General features: G+C 35.0%; 1 protein-coding gene across 9 annotated transcripts in view; it reads right to left on the reverse strand.

The window, feature by feature from the left end:
- PDE4D (phosphodiesterase 4D) overlaps positions 1-21,581 on the reverse strand; it is a 540,332-nt gene that overhangs the window by 142,643 nt on the left and 376,108 nt on the right. The window contains exon 1 of one of the 9 annotated variants that reach the window (XM_063179690.1): positions 8,710-8,836. The exons of the other annotated variants lie outside the window; for them this stretch is intronic. Within the exon in view, the coding sequence (XP_063035760.1) occupies positions 8,710-8,798 (89 nt within the window). The 5' untranslated portion in view covers positions 8,799-8,836. Of the gene's footprint in view, positions 1-8,709; positions 8,837-21,581 lie in introns of those variants that run through there. 9 annotated transcript variants of the gene reach the window in all.

Here is a 21,581-nt window from a genome sequence, read left to right on the forward strand (position 1 = left end):
AGGTTTCTGTGTTGTTTTATTCCCTCTGCAGATTCAACCATGGAAAAATCAGGGCCCTGACATAGTACTCACTAAAATCAGAGAAGCTAGAACTTTTTGATAACATCAATCTACCTAAAAAAGAGATTTTTAATCAGATTTTTGCAAAAATATACAGTTTGTGACTTTCAGCATTTATAAGGAAGTCATATCACAGTTATGACTAGATGTTTAGTAAACATTACCTAATACGTACTACTACATATTTATATTTAAATATTACATTAATTTTTTGGTTAATATAGGGTGCATTTAGTAATACAGACTGAAAATTTTGTACAGTATAAATAAAAATTTATTTTTTAATTATAGTCTAATAGGGGTAGTCAAGCATGAAGAACTGTGACAGCAAAACTCAAATATTTTGTGTATCACAGACACATCTGTTCCTCTGTATTTGAGGATGAAATTTTGTCAGTATCATGAAACAGATTTTTAATGGCATAACATTATATTTTGCTATTGGCCCCACCTATAAATTGATATAACACATGTTTAAAATAATTTTATTCTTATCTGTAAACAATAAGCCCTATTTTGGCGTTTGTGTTTGTATTGTAAAACCACTCTGTCTAGAATTCCTTTTGTCTCCTATGACAACAAGCAGAGTTTATCGTAAAACATGTATTTTTATGCCAAAATGAGATAAGCCTCAAACATGTCATGTTCCAGGTTCCAAATAACACTTTACTGTGTCATGTGGGAGAGAGCTTAAACAAAGACTGTGGCCAAGAGGAGACATGGAACAAACACCATTTGCCACTTACACACTCATTAAGACTGCATGACTACCTCACTAAGGGATACATCTGGATGCTAGGATCAATGCTTACATTCCCTTTATATCTCTTTTTCTCTCCCTTTTTCCCCCTCTTTTTTCTCCCATCTATTTGAAACAGAAACATTTCTTCACAATTCAATGTTTTCTTTCAGAAGGTTCACAAGATTAACCACATATGTTAGACTAGTGTAAACTTCTCCCTGATTCTTAGGTGCTCAATGGCACTTCTTTTGAAGAATCCATCACTTCTAGATATTGCATGGCAAGTTCATGTTTTTCTTACATGATGCTTAAAAGAAACTTAATTTTCTCCTTTGCCACCAGTAGAAACTTAACTTGGTGGATTTTACTTCCACTGTTTTAGTGACATAACCCAGTTTCCAAATGATCCATTTTCTGATTGTTCAGTCCCTCGTTCAATGGCGTGCAAATGATGTTGAAACACTTGACGTAGCCTCCAGTGCATGATATAAATCAGATGAACTTAGTTGCTAAAAATAACTGGTCTCTCTGAGTTTCCAGTTTAATGTTTGTATGACCATATTTACATTTTCTTTTTATGTCACAAGGAAGAGTAAGTAAAGAAAAATTATGCAGTAGGTAAAGATGTAAAGAAAATAATGCAGCCTAGAGGCTTAAGTACATTTCACACACTTAGGAAAACCAAGTAAATTTAAGAATGCATCCACACCTATTAGTACTTATGAAGGTAAAAAATACATCTGTTTCACAGTGCCACATGAAGTTTGTGCCTTAGACCAGAGCTGTATGAGCAGATTCTGCTCCATCTGCAATGACCACTTCCCTGCAGTTGCCAATTGAGTTGGATTCACAGGGTAACTCATACCCTCTTGTCAAAGTAATGCACATGTAGCTTCAGCTAGAGTTATAAATTTATTTATTTGTTATATTTGTCCCTTTGCTTCACCTACAGCTTCATAACAAGAAAAACAAAGTGAGGCCTCCCATCCTCCACCTGAAGAAAATTATAATCCCTTTAAATAGTTTTGAGTTTTTTTTTTTTCCATTTCAGGTTTCTTTACTAGCTAAAGAACTTCAGTTAGTGGTTACAAGAGTTTATCTGATCCTGGTGTTTGTTCAACTGTGTCATTTACTTTTACAACTGCAACAGAAACTTGTACCAAAGCCTGTGAAAGCTAAGTCTCTGAAGAGCCAAGTATTGACTGGAAATGTTGCAAAGGTAAAACAAATAAAGGAAAACCAAGTTCATGTGGACAAACAATAAAGTAAGTGTGGTGTATTCAGCCTCTTCCTGGAAAACTTCTCATAGTTTCTATGCTTCAGTGTAGGAAACACCCACACATGTGTGTTTGTATGTGTGCAGACTGTTTATCTAGCACACATGATATAATGACCAAGTGTAGGGGTATGTTGATGGGAAACACCTGTCTCCTCCTACTGCTAAAACCCCCCATATCCTCAGCTGCATGCATTATGACAGATTTCCTGAAGGACTTCCTAGCCTTCTAACGAGTCAGAAATCCTGAGGAGACACTATAAAAAAGAAAACCTGAATTACGTTTCATGTTTCCTTATCTGAAAATAAAAATGTTCTTCCCATAGAAAATTATGTAAAATTATTTGCTACAAGGTTGGGTGTTTTTTCTTATAAAAATGCAAAATTTCTGGTGAGACAAATTCTACCTACTGAAATGATCCCTATTGTCTTTACACAATAGTGTAAATTTGTAAACTTCTCTGACAAAGAGAATAGGGAGAGATGAACTAAAAAAGTAGCAGTAATGGAAGTAAGACTATCCAATAGAGTTAAGAATACAGAATATCTAGCTTGGCCAGTACAGACACCACCAGGAATGGGAGGTTATTGATCACCACTTAAAATCAGTTAATCAGCAAGTCTGCTAATCTACATCAAAAATGAGATAGAGGGGAATAATAGAAGTTGCATAATGGATTTTTTTTTTTCCTTGAGAATAGTAATATTTTAATTCTAGATCTATTGTCCTCATCAGAAGCTCTGTGTTTGCATCTGGTCATTCTGCATTAGAAAGGGCATTGAGATAGGAGGAGGTGTTAAGAGATTGGCAACATGAATGATACAGACACAAAATTTTTCCATGTGAAAAGGTTAGTTAGAAAGCCGATGAAAAGGAGTGGCCTACAAATATATAAAACAACAAATCCTTGGGTCACAATACTTCTACTATTGGGAAAATTAGACACCAGGATGAAGAAAATTTGTTACATTGCATAGGGTTCATCTGTGCAAGTGAGTGTCAAAAATAATGCGAAAGAGAAAAATTCAGCAATTTTTTGTTTATTATATAATGATCAACATTCAGTCTGAATAAGTAAAATACCCAGATTTTTTAGGCTAAGTAATACACACAGTAAGGAGAGTTCTGGCATACACATACACAGGAACTACTGAAGATCTTGAAGAGATTATCCCTCAAGGAAGATTATACTGTAACCACCAAGTTTCTTACTGTTCCCATTCAAATATTTGCTGCTGACTGCTGGCAGAGACCAAGAGCTGGATTAGCTTGCATAGACCACCCATGTGCTGAAGTATAACTGCCCCTACTGCTAAGGGCACCAGACTTGTGTTTGTGCCAGATCCCTCTAGGTGGGCAGGAGCCTCTGTTTTTCACTCTTATTTTCATTTATTGCCCCATGAAGAAAGGTGCTTTAGAGCATTAAATTACCTTTCCGCATATTAGAGAAGTTTCCAACTGATACTCACAAATTCCTCTTATAGACACAACTGAAACACAAAATCACCTGAAGAATATTAGATTTCTAGGGTGCAGAAATCAATTAGATTTACTAGTTCCAATAGGAAATGTCAGTTTTCCATAAAAAAACCAACAACAATTCAGATCCACAATGGAAAAAAGCAAATTCTAGAATGCCATAAAAGAAACATTAATATGTTACCCTTGTACTACTTTTCTTATTTAATGAGGTATCTAGAAATTAATTACAACATTTGGACATGGTACATGCTGAACTTGCGTCAGCTTGTTCCTGATGTATTCGGTATCAGATTGAATGATAGGTCTATTTATAGTGCTCCCAGAATTTGTGATACATCAGGGAATTACAAGCCAGATACTTCTGACATTTACATAAATATTCATGGACATCTACAATTTGTAAATCAAACTGAGTATTTCCTGGTGTTTATGGTTAGTGAAATCTTTTTATGCATCCCAAGAGATGCTAGTGTCTGGGCCTAGCTCCATCTCGAAGGCTGGCTTTGTGTGGGGATGTTTTAGGCACAAACAGCAAAGCCCAGCCATTTATTTACTGTAAACTGTAGCAAGACTAGTCATCAAACTTTACCTGACTCTGTATGAAGGAATGTTTCCTGTGATTTTTTATAGAAGATCTGGCTTAGGCTGTCAGAACATGCTTAAGCATAAATTCGAAAAAAAAAATGTTTATAAAATACCTATAGATATACTTCTGTTTTCTGTTTATTTCACGCTAATTAAATCACTTCCAAGGCTGCAGCAAGGACCACAAAATTCCACTGAAGGAGCACTCAAGTAACACTAATTGAAAGAAACAATAAGAAACAGTGACCGATCCAACCTGTACCACTGTGACAGATTCACTTAACCTATCTGTATGATGAACAGCTATTTAAAAAAAAATAATCAAAAGCTGAAACTTATGAACATGTTACTTCTCTGCAGTTTTTTTCTTGGTTTTTGGGACCAAGAAAAGGACTGGAGCTTTTCTTTCTGAGATGTTAGGAAATGGTATTGAGATTATATTTATTCACTTTTAGGGGCTCTGTAGGCAGTTTTGACAAGGAGGTAAATCTGCAGCAACACAGAGTTAAGTGTGATTCACTTGCACCTGCTCTCCTACTGCTACCTAATCTGACTTGCAGTGTGCCTTGCTATTTTGCCACTTTTCCTGAGACTTCAAGTCAACATTGCCAAATGTCTGAATTGGATAGATGATATTTTGGCATGTAAATTCATCTAAAAAAAATCCGAGTGAGGTTCAAAACATCCCTTCAGCAGTGACACGGCATTCTATGAATTACAGAATATGAAAAGCTAAATATGAAATTAAATGTGTGATTCATCATGTTCACTAGAAAAGTTCAGACTTATGCATTCAAATATTTTCTTTCCCAGAAAATGTTGAATGGCTGGTCAAATAGAACCAAGATATTTCCAGTGAGACGGGAATGTAATGCCTAATAAATAAAATAATAAACTTTAATCTGGTTTCTATTTCCATTTCATTACCAAGCTTGCAACACTAAAAAGTTTTAATATTACGTTCTTTTCCCTAAGACAGCTTTGACATAATTAAGAAATCCCCTTAGAGAAGGAATTCCTGAAAACTGCTGTTTAAGACAGATATACCACTTTCCAGCCCAGTTCCCAAGAGTTTAGTGGCTTGGAGTACAATTATCTGGCAGGAGGGAATCTGCCTTCTTATGTACAAATGCCGTGAGCAGCTGGCTGCAGAAGTGATGTTGGCAGTAGCTTCAGCCACATGACTGTTCCTCTAGTCCAGGGAACTATGCCAAATTGCAGCCAAAGAAGAAAAACAGAAAGAAAGCAGAACAAAAGAAAATCACATTACCCAACAAAGAACCTCTCCTTCTTTTCCAGATGAAGGTACAAATGTCACGATTATTATTTCAGGAATTGTATCTCCATAGCTAACTGAATGAAGATGTAGATCTGACAATGTAATAATTTAGCAAATTTACTAATAATTTGATTATTCAATTTAATGCATATTAAATTGAATCATCAAATTTTTAGTAAATTAGTAAATGACTGTGCCGTTTCTCTATAAAACCCATTTTACTTTGGAGCTTACCATCTCTACAAAATTGTCCCCACAGAAAGATTTTACTCAGCAGATAGTCACCGTGCTTTTCACAAATCATGAAACAACTCACATATGGTGGAAAAAGAAGACTTAATGACCAGCCAGGCAGATCCTGATGCCTCTGGAGAATCTTTTAAGTGGTCCTAAGGACCTGTCACTAGGTCAGTGGGAGGTGTGTTTGGTATCTAGCAGGACTGAGTGTCAATAACATGTTCTTATTTGTACATCTCAGTAATGTGCAGGCAACTTTGATAGGTGATGTGGTTCTTCATCCATGTGTGACAGGATTTAGAGATCATGAAAAAAGCTTCTAAAGCTTCTATCTCTATTGATTCTTCAGAAGTTTCATGAGGCTCTAAAGTGTAACTGTGCTGCTACTAAGATATAGTTTTTACAGTCACATTTAGTGCTATTTTTCTGTGCAAATCTAAAATCAGCAGGAAAACTGTGTCCTTATTTGCATTTCAGTAAGGGAGGTGTGTTTCAATTTAGAAAGACTCAAGGCTTTAAAATGAAAGGAAAAAAAAGGGAGAGAGGAAACAAAAAAGAAAAGAGGTGAACTAATGTGTGTGTTATGGAAACAAAAATAAAGATGTTCACTTTTTTTTGTATTGGAGCAGAAGAATGCTCATCTTCCAGAGAACAGAGTGGGCACGCATCCCCACAAAACTAAGCAACCCTTCTCCTCCAGCCTGCAAGAAGTTATGTAAATTGTGAACGGTTCTTGTGGCTTCCTGAGTCTCCTCTCTGCAAAGAACTGACTCCTGGCCTTGGTTCTATATCTAATTCTGTAAATAACTGCATTTCTAGTGTAGAGTCAATCATAAGTTTATCTGCCTGCTCTTTTACGCTACTTTGTTTTTGTTCAGTTCAATTTGCTGAAGTTTTAAGACAAGATTTATTTGATGGGACAGGTAGAGTAAGAAGAGCCCTAACTGACTGCATAACATTCCACCTCTTCCTAGAAAAATTGCATTGTTTCAAGGCATATTTTTCCCTTAATGTGGGAAAACTTGCATCAGCCGGAGTCTTCTTTTACCTTCTGAAAGCATTTCCTGATGAGCAAAGAAACTCAATTCACTATTTTGCTATAAGGTGGCATTCTTAATTTGCCTGTAAGGGGCATCAGTGTATCACAGAATCTCCCAGAAATTAAGAATACAAATTAAAACATGACAGTCTATTTAATCCATGGATTCTGAATGTCTCACAAAAGAAAAATTCTGGTTTTTTCCCAAAATGTAAGAAAAAAATTTTAAAATTATGGCAAACTTCACAATTTAAATGGTTTGCTGAATAATATTCACCATGGAATGCATGGACAGCACTATCAGATACATAGTTTTAGAAACAAAAGTCCCTTGACATCAAATGTTTGAGTACCATGAGCAGAACTGTCAGTTGACATAAACAAGGTTATTAAATTACATAGGCACTGAGTACTGTAAAATTTTGTAGTAGATTTCTAAATATAACCTACAGTGTGAATGGAGCCATGGCAGTGACATGGCAATATATATATATATAAAAAAGATTTTTATTTCTCCTCTTAGGGACTTACAGTTAAATTAAACAGCAATAGCAAAGAATACGGCTAAAATTCAGTACTACAGCAACAATGTGGTTTTTTTTTAAATTATCTGCTCTTCCTAGTTTTTAATAACTCATGAAAAATAAACATGTAACACTCTAGGGTAACACAAAATTCATTCACACCTCTGGACTTATGGTAAAGGTTACTTAGTTATTTTTAGTTTAATTAACAACTTTTAAGAATATTTTCACTTTGCTATATTGAAAAACTAGAAAAAGTGAAATATGTACATAATAATGAAAATAATCAGACCTTATATTAACATGTTAAATGACACGTTTCTTTTTTTGTCTTTAAAGCAATTAGATAGATAGAAATATAAATAGATAAAGATATATTGATATAAATTTGTAAAAGAAACATAAGCAGCTTACTTAAAGCAAAAAAATCCCCTACAATAAGATTTCTTAAGGGAATCTTAAATGAACCCTATGATCTAGTTTTGAACAGATTCTAATACCTTTAACTATTATTATTCTTTCTGTCAAAAACGTAGGGACTGGTATGTTCTGTATGAACAGGCTAACTTTTTCAGAAGAAAATACTGAGAGAAGTATACAGTACCTAACAAGTTCTTTTTAATAATATATATACAGTGTTTGCTATCAGTAATAAAGCATTTATACTCTGAGGCATTTTGTGTTGTACATGTGTGCAAATAATTTTGAATGTTGCATTGATTAAAAAGGTTTTATTAAGATGATATGTTGTAAGTTTTTCCCTTAATTATATGCAAATAGGAGGATCATAAGAGTTTTTATTTGAAAATATACGTGAATCTGTAAGGAAGGAATCTGTAATAAATGTAAGGAAATTGAAGAACAAATATTGGTTCAATTACCAAAAGTAATGTGACAAATAATGGAAATCAAGCATTGCTACTGCTATTTTAAAACAATAGTTTAGGGAAAAAATACAATCTGTGTGTTTTTCTCACTTGCTAAACTTACTTTCAAAAATGTTTAACACAAAAAAAATTTGACTAATATGATTTTCTGGCAAAAACTTTACAACTACAAATATTGATTCAGGTTTGGTATTCTGTATCATCATGTTGAATTTTTTATTTAAATATGCCTACTTATTATAAGTACTGACAATACTTAGAATTAATATTTTCATAACAACACTGACATAAACATTAATCTACCTTTTCCCCCAGCTTGGTATGCCAAAAATATTCAAAGTTATCATTTACTTGAAAAGTGCAGTTTCATACACTTCCATGATCACTTGTTCACAGTATTTTTTCTTATACAGAAAAAATACCTTTTTTTTCTGATATACCATGTTCAAGCAAAACCTTCATAAGCTCAAGAGAGTCACAATTATACAAGCCATTTCCAATTTTTTAATATACTGTAATGCTCTAGAAGAATAAAAAAGATCCACAGTTGCAACTATTACCACTGTCAATTGCCCCGTAAGCCACCAGAAGAGATACCTGTAGGACTTCAAAAAGCGAAATCTCATCTTATTTCTTGGAGATGGACGAGGCATATTGGCTCCAAAAGGATCCCACAGAAAGGCCATGGGAAAAGCTAATTCTAAAACTGTCTGATAAGTATATCCCTGAGGGGACACAGGACAGTGGTGCTGGAAGTGCCCACACTAATCATGAAACGCTCGTAACTGTGTAAGGGTACGTCCTTTTCCTATGGTATGCTTTGGCAGAGATGTGGCTGGCTGAGAGCACAGGCTAAAGGGATAACTGGGATTTCCTGCTGTGTGAGGCTTGCCCTTTGCATAAACATCTCCTATATTCAGGGCTCTTATCGCATTATTCAAGTGAGAACTCTTATGGTAAATCCTTAGATAGTTACAGCAGCCACTAAAGAGCACAGAACTATGGTGCTAAGGGAGACCAGAAATAGCCAATGCTCTGATTATTCACTGCTGCTCAGACAAAACCCCTCAAATTCTTAACAGTCTGTTCAAAGTATTTTAATGTGGGTTGTATTTGAACAACCTGTTCCAACTGACATCAGGCAGCTAAGAGTATGGAGAGGAAAAAAAGCCAAATGAACAAAAAAACCCCCAAATTAAAATCTGCTACATCCCTCAATGTGTGCCCCTAGCAGAGCAAGGAGCTAGTAAACAGGGAGCAAAACTGCTGCAGGAAACACAATCACAAAGCCCTCATTGCCTCTTTGTTTAATTCTTAACTATTTTCAAGTGTGTCTTCCATCCTCACAGCTTCTTAAGAGAATCAATTTATAACATTAAGCAGCTTTCCTGAGAGGGCTTAATGATCTACAAGAGATCAGCCACTCTAAGAAAGGACATCTCAGTCTGGTAGATAATTTTCAGGCCTCCTCTCAGCCTTTCTCAATGACATTCCTCCTGTGTTGTATTACCACCAGTGATGTCGAGAACTGAACTCAGTTCCTTCCTACCTGAGGTCATTGCAGTTCAGTGTCTTTTTGTTGTTTGTTTGGTTGGCTGGGCTTGGCTTGAATAAAAAATGAATCATAAATCAAAACATCTTTTTGATTTATTATTCATTTTTTATTCAAGCCTCAACTCTCACATACAATTGTTTCAGCCTACCTTTAGCAGTGCTGAAAGCAAGTGGCTGTCACTTGGCTATGATCTCTCAACAGTGGTAGGCAGAGTATTCTCCCCTTTCAGTGATATAGAAACAAAATTAATTCAGATCCTTTTATTCATAATAAATGTGATCAAGAAGAAACTGAGTATTCACCCAGAACAAGGTTAAAGATAAAAATTTAGAATTACTCGGGGCTTTACCAGAAAAGTTCAGACACTTAGAAAAATTAATTTGTAGGGATAAATTACAAATATCTATCGATTATCTGATAAAATTTATTATTTTCATGGTGAAGTGTACTATGAGTAAGTACACTCTTCAGACAGATTGCAAATGTAACTGCATATATTTTTCTCCTTGGTGGAACCATTTTTCTCCTTTTACACTGAGAAATGTGCTACAGAATCAACTGATAATATCATCGCATAATAAGTTTTCAACATGTGGGATTCATAGGTGAAAGCCTGAAGGCCAAAAGTAATTTTTTTGTTTGAGTAGTTAAAAGTATAGACTATATAATTGAATAAAAATAATCTAGCAACCAATTTTCAAAGGAATAGAATTACAGTGGCTAGTAAGGTGCCTTCTGAGTATCATAAGCTATAGTCTTCTTCAAAATCATTATATCATTAACGTCTGGCTGATTAATAGATCACTTTAGGCATGCCTGAATAATAATGAATGTGAGCTTTGCCAAGATCAATATTTCTCTTCTGGTAAATAAAGCCAGGGTAGGCTGCATTTTTATAATTGTATCCTAACTATCTTAATATTGTCAGGTTTTTTTCCATTTCACATTCGGTTTCTAAAAAGGATTTTGTACAACACATTCATGCAGCAGCAATATTTGCCTTTTTATTTCTTTTAATAAAGAAAACTGAACCAAATAATCTGAACGCGCTAATTGTGAGCTCTCTTTCCTCCTTGGTGCCTTTACTTCACTGTGGAATAGTCTTTTAATGAAGGCAACCACAATAAGGTCACAGAAATAAGCCTCTTACAAGATTAGTAAAGACTAAATTTATACCTTGATATCAAAACCACTTATTGTCACTCTGTAGTGGCATGCAGTAAATCACTGAACCAAAACATGTCACAGAGCTTACAGAAATTCAAAGAAATGAAGAAGCAAATAAGTCTGTAATACACCCTGACTTTCACAGAGAGGTTGCTAGACTCTTCCATCCATTTCCCTTTTCTTTCAGACCAAAACATTTCTAGAAACACTCAAATAACATAAAATGATTTGGCATGAAGTTGCTTCTTTTTTGAAGTGTTTTTTTGGAAAAAATAGCTCAATAGTGTGAGGAAACAAACTCATAATTTTATATAAAAGAGATATAATCAATCATTGCATTCAATGATAATCCACACCTCTTACAGAAATGAATGCTGTAACAAAAAACTGTGGCCCCATACCTTTGACATTCTATGCAGCTTTGTGATTGCAACTTCTGCTTTACATTTTTTGACAGATAGTGGAATATCAGCCCCACACTCCTAGTTGCCTAATGGTCTGCTATGATGGCTTCAGATTTACAGGATCCACCAAAGGTGAATTTTAAGAAACATTTTCACTATTCTCCCACATATGTCAACTACCACTTTATATAGAAAATTTTCATATCAATAAATAGCAAAATAATATTTAGCATAATTAAAAAATTGACACTTAATGTAATAATGAGCACATAAACCCAAAAGAAATTAGAGTTTATTTTGGTCAGTTGAAATTAGGTCAGTGTAAAACCTCCTGTAAGTAACTATGTCTGGTCATAAGCATAAATACCCTCACAAGACATGGTATACTTTCCTGTTTTGACAGATGAAGTGGTGGTAGATGTAGGAAGCAGAATAGAAAAAAGACTCAGGATACTTTTAAGCTGAGGGCTTTCCTGCACTCTCCCTTTTTGGCTCCTGCACAGTCATGCTCCCTCTCTGGGCAGCCTTCCCAAAGCCTGTATCCTCTGTGTGGTTCTATTGTAGTCAGTGTCGTAGCTTGAGGAAAAAGATCTTACAGTTCCTATTGTGACAATGGCAATGGCATGGCTGAGTGGGTATCTACTGGTCAAACTAAAGAAAAAGAAGGAACTGCATAAAAAGATGAAGCTAGGATGGGTGACACAGGAAGAGTATAGAGAAGGATGATTATTTAGAATGAGGTCAGAAAACTAAGGCAAAGCTGGAGCTGAACTTGGCAAGGAACACAAGGAATACCAAGAAGCGTTTCTATGGGTAAGTTAATCAGAAAAGGAAGGTCAAAGAAGGAGCAATGGCCCCTCTTGAACAAGGCTGTAAAACTGGTAACAAGGATGAGGAAAAAGCTGAGATACTCAACAATATTTTTGCCTCATGCTTCAGTGATAGTCTCTCTTCCCGCACTTCTCAAGTGGATGGACAGAAGGATGGGGACTTGTGGAGCAAAGTCCCTCCCACTGTAAGAAAAGATCAGATTGGTGACCACCTGAGGAACCTGAATGTACATCAGTCAGTGGGACCCGGTGAGATGCACCCCAGAGTCCTGAGGGAAATGGTAGCTGTAGGTGCCAAGCCACTCTCCATGATGTTTGAAAGCTCATGGCAGTCCAGTGAGGTCCCAGGAGAGTGGAAAAGGGAAAACATTGTGCCTTTGTTTCAAAAGGGTAGAACGAAGGACTCTGGAGGTATCAACCAGTCAGCCAGCACAGGAAGGACATAGACCTCTTGGAGCAAGTCCAGAGGAGGTCATAAGGATAATAAGAAGAATGGGTGGATCTCCTGTGAGAAAAGACTGAGGTAACTGTGTTTGCTCAGCTTGGGAAAGAGAAGGTTTTGGGGTCACCTTACATTACCTGAAGGGAGCTACAAGGAGTACAAGAGCTACGAGGAGTGACAAGACAAAGGGGAATGGTTTCAAACAGAAAGAGAGTAGGTTTAGATTAGGTATCAGGAGGAAGTTCTTTGCTGTGAGGGTGTGCAGCAGTGGAACAGGTTGCCCAGAGAAGCTGTGGATGCCACATCCCTGGAAGCATTCAAACCCAGACTGGATGGCGATCTGACTAACCTGGTCTAGTGGAAGGTGTCCCTGCCCATGGCAGGGAGGTCAGAACTAGATGATTTTTAAGGTCCCTTCTAACTCAAATCATTCTATGTTTCTGTGGTTCTATGATGTAAACTCTGTCATGTTGGTTAAAAAATTCTTATTTATCCACAACTGGAAACTTGGAAAGAGTTCAAACTGAGGTCATTACAACAGGCAGGATGGTTTACATTAGCATAGAGCATTTTACAGATGCTTCTCTCACAGTTATTCCTTCTGTTTTCAAATACTGTCTTACGGTTTTGTTGGATACCTCCAAACAAAATGCCACTGAATTTTGTATGGCTAGCATCAAATATTTACCCACCATTTCAAAGATATATCTTGCACAATTCAAATTATAAATAATTTAATAATATTCATGTAAATTTTGTTATGGACTAGATAGTTTCCCAGCTTTTTTTTCTTTCTGTCTTGCTACGAAAACAAATTAAACACAACCTCCAAAACAAGAATTATGAGGGAACAATTTGAATATAGGATAAAATTACATTCTAATTTTCTCCAGTAGAATAATAGTGTTTATTTTCACATAGAGCTATTTCAATAAAAGTTTATGCTGGACAGCTAAAAATATGTAAGGCCCAGGATTAAATAAAATTATTTTCTATATTTCATTAAGGTTTTGGAGAACTTCAAGGTTATTTTTAAAAAATTCTTCTGATTTCCATTTTTTACATTGTTCCTTTATGCAGAATATTACTTTTTCCTCTGGGAAAAGTATCCTGAAATTTGAAGTATTCTGAAAATTGAAGTACTCCTTTCTCACCTGCAAAAAAAAGGGTCACCCTAAACAAAAAAACCCTACCCAAATCTGACTGAGTTGTAAACTGAAAACTTGAACTTTTAACCCCCTCAAAAGGCAAGAAGATTTCCTTCAGTCTTTCATTTTTCCATCACTCTGATCTATTTTAACACCTCAGGAAGTCTGAATATATATTACTTTTGAAACCAGCTTGGCTCTATTAATGTGTACAAGGCAAAATAAATCACAACTTATTTCATTTGGGATCAAGTATCAAGAAAAAGGCATGTTCTCCCCATGTTTTGTTCTGTAGACTTAAATAGTCTTCCCTAGACTAGTGTCTCTTTGTACTGCAAATGCTTTCCAATTATTATTATTTATCATCCCTTCTTAGCTTTAGTGCTTAATCCTGCAGTCTGTGTCTGTGAAAAAAAAATCTGGCTAAAATATTTCTGTAAGGCTTTTTTATTCAACAGCAGTTTCTGAAGTGTTTGGCAGTAGTGACACTACTCTTGTGACTCCATAAGAATGCTCTGCTGAGAATCTTTTGTGATTTATAAAAATTCAGCACAGCCTGTAGCCCTTCTGTCAAAAGGGTTTCTCACATATCTAGCCTACTACAATTGTCAACTTCTAATTGTTTTAATGATATTCTAGATTCCTATAAAACGATTGCACTAAAGAGTTAAAAATTATCAAGAAGGAGGACGTACAAATATGCATACATAAGCATGTACTTACTTCCTTTTTTAATTAGGAAATCTGTAATAATTCTGAAAGCATCATGAAATATCTGGGTTTGCTTTTTCAGTAACTTTTATAGTAATTTATTTTTTGCTGGTGCTACTTTTACAGATACAACCTGATTTGAAATGCATGTTATAAAGGATTTTTTCTCATCAGTCATTAACTACTTGTGGCCTCTCATATATTCATTGTGTGGAAATTATTGTAAATACTGATGACTAATTTAAAGGGTCATTGTCACCAGAGTCATTTGATGAAGCTCCCGCTCAGAAAGTAAAAAGACTGCGTCTGTGTTGTAAGCAAATCACATGAATAGATAAGTGTATGAAGGATTAAAAAAGTGTGAAATTCTTCCCTACAGATTAAAGTACTAATACTGGAGAGCAAGAAGAGAGATGTCAAAAATATACCAGCCTAAGCAGATAGCTCTTCCATTAGTCATGCGTACAGACACTACCTACTATAGGTGACAGATATCATCAAGAAGGGAATATCAGAATGAAAACCAGGAGATGCCTGAGCTCAGAAATAAGTTATTTTAACAGTGAAAGTGCTAAGCCATGCAGCAATGTTAAGACTACTGAAATATGTCTAGCAGAGTTTTTATGAAATTTGCACCAACAACTTGTACTGAGAAAGGTTTTTGTCTGAGTTTCTCTGACAGCCCCTGCAGTCTGTGTAAACACTTTATCCTTGGTACACACTGCTATGGTTATCTATGGACCTCATACAAGCAGTGAGCACTGATCTTCAGTTTATAAAGTCATAAACTACAGAATTCTGTAAAAAAAATGATTGAAAGTATTTTTTTAAATTGTAGCCAGATTAAAAGTTCTATAGAAATGCTGTAATTTCTGGTAATTTTCCAAGAAATTTTATTTTATCTGTTAAATTTTAATTTACAAAAATAAAGTTTTGCATCAGAAATGTTTGTTTTAGTCATGCTTTTTAAATCACTGACGAAATCAAAGCTTTTCTATTTATCTGTTCTTTCAAAGGATGCTGATAAACTTCAAGGACAAATGGCGTCTCTAGAACTACTGAGGAACCTAATTTTAGTACAAATGAAATTGAAGAGCTTGTGCAAACGATTACCAGGCACCTTTGACTCATGTTTGGAGCTGGCTTATTGAAAGGGGATTTTACAGATAAACAAAATGTATATTCAGAAAATTACCTAGGAAGCCTTTCAATTTTTTCTTTGATTTCACAAAGATCTGTCAGAGAATTATAGTCCTTCCTTGCCCTGAACACTTAAAATCCTATGCTTTTAGTGGGATTTCAAAAACTATTTGGCAGGAGCACATTCTACTTCTAGGTGACTGCAACAGAAGCGGCATCAGAGTCACTTAGATCAGAGCTAATTTGAGAAGTGCCTTAGGACAAGGGCAAAAAATGGGACAGCTCTGGACAGTGCTGAAATGCAAAAGAAATAAGCTTAGTTTATAGTCTGCTTTTCAATTTACTGAATTTGCTGTTAGCACACATGATGCTGTTTGCATCACCTATAATATTAAAGTGATCTTTTGTGAAGGTGGAAATAAAGATCCTGCTTCAATGAGCAGCAGGAGATAGAATTTGCAGCCAGCAAGACTTGGGAAATCTGAGTCTTAAAGTCTGTACAACTCAGCCCAGTTTGTCTGTGTGACAGTGAAAAAGCATGGATTAATTCTCCAGCTGTTCTGATAGGAACATCCATCTGTCTTTTAAAGATGATGGACAACATTTATAAGTTTTTAAACAGGGATGTTCGTCTTGTTCATCAATGTCTTTTTTAGAAGAAAGGAACAATTAGAGGAAAGGCATTAGGGCTGCCCAATTTTTAGAGAACTAGCAAACTGTAGTTTACCTTTAGTCTCCAAGAAAATGTACCTTGTGAAAATAACTAGAGTGAATTAGTAGTCAACATGGCAGAAAAAAATACTGTAAAATCCCAGAAATGATGCTTGCATGGAAAAAATGGAGATAATTCTCTTGTCTCCATACACAAATATTGATTCAAACTTCAAACTTCCCCAGTATTGTTAAAGTCTTAAAGGAACAAATTGACAGTTTATCAAAATGAAAACTATCCATCTGTAAATAACTGTTTTTTCCATGCAGTGAAAATGTAAGTTGAAGTGGGGAACTTAGATGTTTTAGACTAAACATAAAAGGATATCAGTACCTGAACTAGGACCAGAATCTTGCTTTACCACATTACTCTAATGTATAATAATAATTCATAATTTATAGCAATGTAAATGTAACAAATTTAACTTTGAAACAAGGAATTATAATGAAGATAGAAAAAAATATTATATTCAGTTTTTAATAATTTTTCATTCTATTTATTCCCATTCAATTTCTACTTAAGTATATGAAAATTAAGATAATTTATTTATAATTAATTCCTGTAGCTTGACTGACATATTTAATTGCACAGTCCTAACACAAGAATTATTATATTAGATAATGAGAATTTATATTTTAGATTTTATATTGAAAGTACTATCATAAAGTTCCTAGCATAAATTATGAAAATTAACTTAGGAAAAGGATGAAAGAAGTAATGCTTGGTATTGCAAGTTACCCTAAAAACTGAACAGATGTGAAAGTAATATTAGACCATTTGTTACTGCAGGTGAATGAAGAAAGTTCATTAATAATTTACTGAAACATTCTTGACAGAAATAAAATAAAATTATGCAAAACTATAGCGTGATAGTTTTGGTCACTTCATATTGAGAGCATATCAAAACTACATATAAAGCCATAAAGATAACAAGTGGCATGGTCTAGAACCACCTGCTCCAGGTGACCCTGCTAGAGCAGGGGTTTGGACTAAACGATTTCCAGAGGTGCCTTCTAGCCTGAGAGATTCTGTGATGATGTAAAGCACTCCCACTTTTGACAGGTTTTGATATCATGAAAGCTATGGGATTCCAGAAGTGCTTAAACATGCCTGCAAAGCATTTCTTGCTCTCTAGTAACATGCTTCCATGCCCTCTGGTGTTCAATAAAATAAAAAATTTTACTCTAAAATTACTTCTAAAAAAATTACTTCTAAAATAGTAGCACATCCATAACCAGGTCATTTTCTTCCTTTGGAGGGGTATGTTCAGCTAGCTGCCACCAGATGTGTCTGTGTGGTGAGCTCAGCTGATCTTTAAGCTACAATGACCATCTTGAACAGCTGCCTCTTGGCTGCTCTCACACAGGCACAGAGCACATCTTCATTCAGAGGATTGTTCTAAACTGGAGCAAGCTCCTTCCCTGGATTCTTAAGGGCTTAAAACCATTAGAAAATGGGGTTTCAACAACATTTTTAAGGGAAGCATAGTTCCTAGCATTTAAAAATGTGAGCTGTGTAAAATTCAAAGGACTTAACATATTATTCAATCTCAACACCATGTGACTATAAGGTAGTAGTAACAAATGAACCAATTTAAAGATGATTGCAGCAGCAAGGCTGACTTATGCCTCTTTTCTTAGTAGCTGAGTTAGAAATACATTTTTTTCTTAAAAAAGAAAAAGCAGCCATCATCTGTACTTCACTTGCATATACCTCCTCAGTATTTGAAATTTTGAGGACTATTGGGACCATCTCCAATACACAATTCCCATACCAACTGCTGACATGCATGCCCAGCATGATTCATAAATTAGAATTTAATTCAGCAGCTTGGGAATAAACCCACCAGTAACAGTTTGTGCTCATTAAGACAGGTTCAAATCCTGGATGTATGAAAAGCAAAGGCTGTAAATTTTCAAGTTGTGACATCGCTCAAAGTCTTGCTCAAGGACAGCTCTTTGTCACTGGCCACTTGATGTCCTCATGCCTACAGCACCCCTGGCCCAGTGGGAAGGGGCACACTGCCACCTCCCAGCTTCACCAAGGTAGCCCATTATTTCAACAGTCAGGGCTAAGCCTTCACATATACTTAAAAAAAAAATCCTCAACCAAACCCTAAGAATTTCACTTCCCATGAAAAAAATAAATCTAAACCCCAAACACGTTCACTACTAATACCCCTTCCTCCCTTTCAGAATGGAAACTGAAGATTAATTCTAAACAAAAAAAAAAGTGATTTATAAACAGAAGATCTAAAATGGAGACAGTGAAAACTTCTTTTCCTCTCAGATCCTGACAGAACGGAAAATGCTTAATTCCTTGTATCCCACAAATTTTTGAAATGGTTCTTTTAAAAACATAAACAAGAAACGAAATATCACCATTTACCTTGATATGAGGTTGCAAGACACAGACTGCCTGTAGAGAATTTAGATACAGCTGCTCATCCATGATAATTTTCTTTCACATGAACAGGTGAATAATAGAGTTTTAAAGTTTTCTACCCCAAAGAATTAGACTAGAAAGCTGAAACAGTGGAACAAAGATCCAAACAGAGGGTTTTTAAATTATTTACAGAAAGAAAATATGAAAAACTATCAATGATACCACATGATTAAAAAAATAGCAGTGGACATTTCACAAACAGATAAATGCAGTGACAGTACTTTTGGATAACCTTTGAAAAAAAGTTATTTACCAAGTACTTTTTCCACATTATATTTCAGATTAGAACTGAAAACTCAGTTCAGATTATCTTGCACTATGCTTTTACTTATCTGTACAGCAAAATACTACTTTTTAATAAGTATATTTGTTTCTTAGTTTCACACATAAAATTATAGAGAATGCAGTGTGTGTCTGTGCGTCTGTGTGTCTGTGTGTCTGTGTCTGTGTGTCTGTGTGTAGAAGCAGAAAGAGCCCTTTGTTCAGAAGAGGAATGGCAATATGGTTTCATGAGAAGCCAAGGCTCAAGAAAGAGCAAGGCACCAGTCCTGGAGTCACATGCATCTAGCTGAAATTTGAGTATGCAGAAGATTTAATTAAAGCCACAGGAAAGGATAAGAAAATGGCTCTACACAGAATGATGGCAGTACTTTGGGAAAATAAGGGGAAGATGGAAATCTACTAGAAGAACTGTAAAAACAGGTAGGAGTTACCAGACAAGGAAGGAATAGGAGATGTTCTAAGAACAACAGAAGTGACAGAGGAAATATGACTGAAGATACCTCTGGTTTCAAATTCAAATAAATTTCTGGGGAAGGGAGGAGGAAATTTCTAGTCTAAAATATTTTGCCTCTTTTTTTTCTTTCCAGTTCATGGGAGAAATTTCTTCATTACCATATACATGTTTTGGTGAGAGAAAAAATATACTTCAACCACTTTCAGCCAAAATTTATTTTCCCCTTATAACAAAGTCTAGGTGAAAGCCCACACAATAATCTAAGCTTTTCCCCCAGACTTGAAATATTTTATGTGACTTTGGCTGCATACCTTGTGAATTTGTGTTAGGCCTTCATAGTTGCATTAACTTGCACAGAAAAATTATGCATGCTATATACAGAAATTTGAAATAGAGTAAATAGTACTTTTAAGAGCACAAGTAGAAGGAAAATAGAGATCTGAAAGTTCCTAGCAGTGATTATCAACTTGATTTCATACCAGATTTTTTTTTCTCTATTTTCAAGGTGTAAGTCAGCACTTCTGTTGCTCAATATTCTCAAATTATGTAGAAGTTGTGATTATATATTGTATTGCAAGGTTACATTTGAAAAAAAAAGATGAGTACTATGCTGATTTGCAAAATTGGTTGCCAGTATGCTAAAACATTTTTATCAGCTTCACAGTTCTGGAGAACAGACAATATTTAGTTGAATGAATAAAGACATTTTGGAAATTAGTTCAATGATATTTCTGTAAATTGACAGTTGATGGTAACAGAAGAAGCTGAGTCATCAGTCATCATGGCTGAAACCAGGAAATACAGCTGTACATTGATTTCATGTCTGTTATGCTGGTGAGAAATCTTCAAGACATTTTATCACTTCTGATCAAGTTTTAACTCAATATAAGTCATTTAGTATCACTTAATAATTTTATCTGCTTTACAATAAACACTTTGCTGATTGTTAATGTTTCTCCTAATTTTCTTATTTTGTCAATATTTCTCCTCATTAGAAGTCCAGATATTTAAAATATTTTCAACTATAATCTTTTCTGATGGATTTACTCTAAGAATCAGTTGAAATGCATCTGTTAAATTGGATATAAGTGAAAAAATTGTGATTTTCATAAAATATGAGGTTTTATTGCTGTCTGTAGAGCTGCCTTTCCAAAACTGAGACAGATTAGCTTTCTGTCCACACTGTGCATTCACTTTTTCTGGTAAAAAATTCCAAACCCAACAATTTTTCAATAATGTAAGTATTTTGGCAATGTCATGGATTATCCTGCCCATCAGACAGACAATGTCACCACCAGAACAGGTGTAGGCAGCCTGGCTCACCTCATATTATGATGATCTAGTCACTTGACAACTGAAGACACTACTGAATGAAGTTAATGAACTCTGCTGAGTTTTCCTCCCTAGTTTTAAGTGTTGAATTTCCATCTTGACCCAAAATTATTGCACAGCGATGTTGGTATAGCCATTATTTGACAAGAATAATGCTTTCCAGCTGACTTCAAAGTAAAGGACAAAATGAAATACTGCCAAATAAGTATTAATGCTGCAAAAACTTACAAGTTTCTCTTACAGCATCCTTCAAAAAAGCAATGTATTCTTCACAGGGAGGTTCACCTGATTTGAGAGCAACAATAACTTTTGAAGTAGATAATGAGTCTAGTATTTAAATTGTGTAATCACCTTTAATTGTGTAATCACTTTTTTTAAAATTATCTTTTGAATAAGATCATCTCATTTAAAAGATAATTTAGTCAAACTGTACCTATGTGATTCATCCACTATGGTCTGGTAACTATCACTATGACTATCATATTTTAACAAAAATATTACAGTCCCTGTCAGCAAAAGCTTCTTATGTAAATCAAATAATACACTTTTTTAACATAATTGCCTCCATTCATGAACAATTACATTTAACAATTTAATTACATGTTCATGAAGACCACAATGCAATTCAATTAAAAAAAATCAAACCAGGACAAGAAAAAAATTACTCTGTTTTCCAGGATTCCAGTTCAATAAACACTTAAGAGTCAAGTTTAATACATTATCTCAGAAATGTTAGCAATTGGCTTCTGTGAAGGGAACAGAACATTGTAGCCACTTGACGTTGAAAGTCTAATTTCTGGATTTTTAATTAAAAATGTTTTGCATGGATTTGTTTTACAGCCTTGGG

The sequence above is a fragment of the Melospiza melodia genome, chromosome Z, assembly GCF_035770615.1.
Source record: "Melospiza melodia melodia isolate bMelMel2 chromosome Z, bMelMel2.pri, whole genome shotgun sequence".
Taxonomy (NCBI): Eukaryota; Metazoa; Chordata; class Aves; order Passeriformes; family Passerellidae; genus Melospiza; species Melospiza melodia.